Here is a 5216-nt window from a genome sequence, read left to right as displayed (position 1 = left end):
CCTGCTCCCTTGCTCCAACAGCCAGCTCTGCAGACTGATGGGGAACTGGGCGGTGGGGGGGTGGTGGTGGTGGTGGCACTTTGCCCCCTGCTGTGACAGGGACAGCTTGCCTGTCAGGCCCTTAGTCAGGACGCTAATGACCTTGTAGCCGAGAGGTGAGGTGCTGACGGCCAGATAAGTGCCTGCAGGTCCAGCTCCGGGGAAATGATCCAGAAAGCAGCTCCCCAGCCCCCCTCCCCTGTCGTCCATCTGCTGCCCCCACCCCCCGTGAGGCCCTAATGGGCCCCGTGGTGAGCTGAGGGCTGGGGAGGTGGGCTCTGAGCTGCTATAAAATCAGCGGTTTGGCAGCCCCAGTTGTCCACACCACTGCACCTGTGGCTACCAGCAAGCAGGTCTGTGCGGGCTCTGGGCACAGCCTGGCCTTTGTAAGGGGGACAGGGGGCTGCGTGCTGGGTGCTGGGTGCTGGGTGCTGGGCTCAGCATGGCCTTTGTAAGGAGGCATGGCCTGAGTGCTGGGTGCTGGACTCAGCCTAGCCTTTGCAGGGGCAGGGGGCTGGGATGGTGTCCTGGGCCCTAGGGCCCTGGGTTCAGGGGGCTCCAGGGAGAGTGTGAGTCCCCAGCCAGCCAGCCTCAGCCTACCTGTCCCCAGGTCCCTGCCCTCGCCATGGCCCTCTGGTTCTGCGTCCTGCCGCTGCTGGCCCTGCTGCTCACAGGGGGCCCTCACCCAGCCAGGGCCATCGTTAACCAGCACCTGTGCGGCTCCCACCTGGTGGAGGCCCTCTATCTGGTATGCGGGGAACGAGGCTTCTTCTACACCCCCAAGACCCGCCGGGCTTTGGACGAGCAGCAAGGTGAGACCCCCGCCCCCTCAGAAGCTCCCCCTGCACACCCAGTTCCATCCAGGGCCCCTCCCCTACCCCTCCTAGGTCCACAGGTGCTTTGGGGAGAGAGTGTCTTGGGAACAAGACCCAAGATCAGCGTCCAGGCGGGCAGGGGGCAGGGGAGGGCAACCCTCTCAGAGAGGGTTGCAGCAGAACATGAGGCCTTTTAGGGAGGGAGGGGCCTGCCCTGCCCAACGTGCCCAGTGGGGTGGTGCTGTCCAGCCTGGGGGACATCCTGCCCAAGGTGGCTGGGGCCTGGGGGGATGCCCTGGCACTGAGCTGAGCTGGGGTGGGTGCAGAGTGACCGCTGTTGTCTTCTCTCCCGCAGTGGGTGAGGTGGGACCGGGGGCTGGAGGCCTGCAGCCCTTCGTGGGGGAGGGGCCGATGTCCCGGCAGCAGCGGGGCATCGTGGAGCAGTGCTGCACCAGCCTGTGCTCCCTCTACCAGCTGGAGAACTACTGCAACTAGGCCTCTGTCCATCCATTCGCAGGGCCGCCCTGCCCCGAGCCAGCTCCACTCCCCGCCCCCTCGAATAAACCCTGAACCTGCTCTAGTGTGTCCATTGTCTGTGTAACTCATGTGTGCAACCAGGGGTCGCCCCCTCCTTGCTACCTGGCCCTGGGGCTCAGCCTCTGAGAACTGGAAAGAAAAGAGAAAGGACGCTCCTTTCTCCGGTCCACCCAGCCCCCCCGCCCCCCCACTATTTGTGACGGCAACCTCTCATGGATGGGGGATGACTGTCCTGTAGGGTCCAGCTAGGGAAAAGCAGGGTGTCCGGTACCCCCATGGAACCAAGGGGCAGACAGTGGCCACATCTGGGTGCCTGGCAGTGGCTGTGGGTCGGTCAGTGTGGCCCTGGGCTGGGCTTGCTCACACCCTCCTGCCTCCATGGACAACCCACTGGCTTTTAACACAAACCAGATGGCCACTTCTAGTGGACAAGTGTCACTGGAACATATGCTGCCCTTAGTCAGGTCTGTGGGGGCGGGGGGGTCTTCTGGAGCCCCAGCCTCCTGCCAGAACCCACTGGAGTCCCGTGAAGCACCTGGGACACTCAGCCCTGCCCGAGGCCAGGTGGCAACAGCGAGCCCAGGGGCTGCCCGGAATGGCCAGGTCTGGAGGTCAGCGGGTGACCCAGCTGCCCGAGGCCTGGCTAGGCTGCCAGCTGCCCAGGCCAAACCAATGACCACTGCTCCTGAGAGCTCCACCTGGCGAGTGGGCAGTGGGGCCAGCCAGGCACCTGGGCTCAGGGTCACAGCCACACCAAGGCATGACCTGAAGTTGGGGGCCAGATGTCCCTCCCCCAGGCCTAATATCCCTCCCGACCCCCTCCTCAGCCACACTGGGCCCCATCCCACTGGGAGATGTCCTGGTGCTACCAGACCCCACCCCTGCAGGGGGTCAAGGCCAGGCAGTGGGGTGAGGGGGGCAAGGGATGGGAGGTTGTGGACCCGGAAGAGGAGGGAAGAGGTGACTGATTGGAAGCTGACGGCCAGCCTTGGAAACCCAGACTGCCTCGTGCAGCGGGTAAAGGTGCTGGAGTCCTGCAGACTTTAAGGTATGTGCCCATGGCCGGGCTAGGGACAGAGGCACCTGGATGTCACACTGCCCTGGGGGCAGTTGGCAAGACAAGCCCTGCCCCTCTAGGAGAGCCTGGGGGAGGGTCGGGGACACTGCCCCTTCAAATGGCTGAACAAGCTTGGCCCCTGCCCCCGCTGGGCCTTTGATCAGAGGTGTGCTGTGCCCCCCCAGGAAGACCGGGTTAGGTTATCTGTGCCCCCCCCCCCCAACTGTTGCACTGCCTGAGTGCGACCTGCCCCAAGCCTGATTCCAGGGACCCCGACCCAGAGCTTCCTTGTGTTTGTGAGGGTCAGGAACGCAAGGGACTGGGTGGTCTTTTCGTCCCTGCCAAATGGACTGGGTCAAGGGGGCAGGGACAAAGGGCAGCCCAAGGTCGCTGGGGGCAGGGTTGGAAAAGGGTGGGGCCTGACTTCCTGGCGGGCATGCAGGCCCTGAGGGGGCAGGGTCCATTACGGGCCAATATGGGACAACCCCCTGGAGAGCCCAGGGCCACCCAACTGGCTGTGCCCGCTGCACCCTGCCTTCTAGGAAGCAGAAGGATGGGCCTGGTCCCCTCAGACCCAGCCACCTTTGGGGCCTTGTGCTCCTGACCCATACAGACCAGGGCCTACAGACCAGGGCCTCCCTCTGTGGAGTCTGGACGCTGCCCTAGGGCAGCCTGCTGGCCCTGCACACGTGCCTGTACCCATGTCCTCATCTCGGGTGGGGAGGGGCTGAGGTTGAGTCGCCCTCAGTAGGCAGCAGAGGTGGGCACAGGGTGGGATAGCAGCTGGGCTTGAGGATGTGCCGCCAGGTGGGGATGCAGGCCTGGGGGACCTTCCCCTGCCCCAGTGCAAGGAACTCCTCAGCAGGATCCCAGAGGATGCTCGGGGGGGTAGACACCGTCTCCAGCCAGACTGTGGCCACTGGGGAGCAGCCCTGGGGCCCCAGAGAGGCCGGCCCCCTCCCCAGCAGTGGTGGTCAGTTGTGGTCAGGCACGGGCTGCAGGTGGGGGCTGGCATTCACAGAGGCGCCAGCAGAGGGAGCCAAAGCCTCACTTTTGAAGCCCTCTTTAAGCTAGGCCAGACCTCCCTTGGAGGTCAGCTGTGCAGGAGGTCCCCAGCCGGCCATGCATCCCCACCAGTGGGAGTTTCCTTGTGGGAGTCACCTGGACTCTCTAGGGTGAGGTCTGAGAGGAAAAGAAGGGAGAATGATGCTGGGGTCCCCGAGAACCAGCTGGGCCTGTGCTGGTCCCCTCCATGGCACTGCAGGCCAAAGGCCAAGCCCTTGTTTTCACGGTGAGTCGGGGCTCCGGGGTGGGGGTGGGGTGGGGAGTGTGCAGATCCCTGGCCCAAGAAGGAACATGGAGAACCCAGCAGGATTGGGGTTCACTCTTGATTCCTGAGCCCCCCAGTTTCCCCAGCCCAGAGCGGAATTGAAGGAGAGTCAACTGTAGAAAGAGTGTTCCTTTGGGGGGCGGGCTTGGAGCTGGTGACAACGAACAGGGCGAGGTAGTACCCCGCAGCACCTCCTATTCCCTCACGCACTCTCTCCCCAGCTCAGGCCCATCCAGCAATATTGTTTCTGGCCTCCACGGTGGGGACAGCTGGGCAGATTCCTTCCAAAGCATAGAGGACCCTCCCCAAACCCCTCTGCATGGCACAGACAGCACCCATGGCCCCTCCTAACCCACTCGCAGAGCCCTCTTTCTGGCCTCACAGAGCCCAGGAGTGGCCTGGCGGCATCAGGGAGGAAGAAGTAGGTTTCAGGGGTGCAGGGTAGGCCGAGGTCCCACAGACACCCAGAAGGCTAGTCCTGAGGTCCCCCGGGGCCAAGGTGCCCAGTGCTGGGCTGCATGAAATGAGAGTCTGGAGGAGCTGGCCCCCTCTCCCTCCAGCAGCCCAGGCCGCTGACTCGGCAGAGGCGGGGGCAGGCCACTGCGGCCCACATTCCTCAGTCCGACCCCCTTCCTGCCCATCTGTGTTTTTGGAAAATAGATCTGAGGGCTCCCCGTTGAGACTGGACACCCGCTTTTGTTCTTCAAAGTCAGGCTTTCTTCAAACTTGGTCCTGGTCCCGGGCCTCTGCCGGGGAACCACGGGTCTGGAGGCCTGGCCGCTCCCTGGACTTGCTGTGTGACCCCAGGAAGTCCCTCTTGGTCTCTGGGCCTTGGGCTCCAGGCCGCAGGGTGGGTATACACACTGGTAGTCCTGGGGGGGTGGAGGGGGAGGCTGGCCTTGGGTGACCTGAGGCTCAGGGACCCTGCACTCTGCTGGGCTTGTGCTGACATGGGTGGGGGGGGCTTCTTGGCTGCACAAATGGGGACCCTTTGACCCCGGTCCAGCTGGACGAAAGAGGGGTCAAGGGTCTTGGCTGGGCGGGAAGCAGAGGGACTGAGGGCCTCTCCCCCCAGCCACAGAGGGCCTCAAATGCAGCAGCTTTGCAAAGTCAGCTCCCAGCGTGGCCACCAAGGAGGCCCTGGACAGGACAGCCCGCTCTGGTGCCTCCCCGTCTCTGCATGGTTGATGCCACGGTGCTCAGAGGTGCTGCTTAGACCTGCCAGTGGAGCCCCTTCAACAAACAAGCTAACAGAACTTGCTGCGATCCAGGCAATGCTGACCATAGCAACCCTATTGGACAAGGCAGCACTCCTGTGGGTTTCCGAGACTGTCTCTTTTGATGGGAGTAGAGAGCCTCCTCTTTCTTCCAGGGAGTGGCTGGTGGTTTCTAACTGCCGACCTTGTGGATTGCAGTCCCATGATGGGATGCCTGTGGG

At 63.7% G+C, this 5216-nt stretch overlaps 1 protein-coding gene across 1 annotated transcript; it reads left to right on the top strand.

Annotated features, from left to right (window-relative positions):
• Positions 1-664: 664 nt before the first annotated feature.
• Positions 665-1349, top strand: INS (insulin). The gene is made up of 2 exons (XM_075547955.1): positions 665-851; positions 1210-1349. The coding sequence occupies exons 1-2, from the start codon at positions 665-667 to the stop codon at positions 1347-1349; spliced, it is 327 nt and encodes a 108-aa protein (XP_075404070.1).
• The last annotated feature ends 3867 nt before the right edge of the window (positions 1350-5216 follow it).

Source organism: Tenrec ecaudatus, chromosome 4 (assembly GCF_050624435.1).
Source record: "Tenrec ecaudatus isolate mTenEca1 chromosome 4, mTenEca1.hap1, whole genome shotgun sequence".
Lineage (NCBI taxonomy): Eukaryota > Metazoa > Chordata > Mammalia > Afrosoricida > Tenrecidae > Tenrec > Tenrec ecaudatus.
The sequence above is the reverse complement of the archived record's forward strand: the minus strand, read 5'-3'. Positions and strand labels throughout refer to the sequence as shown.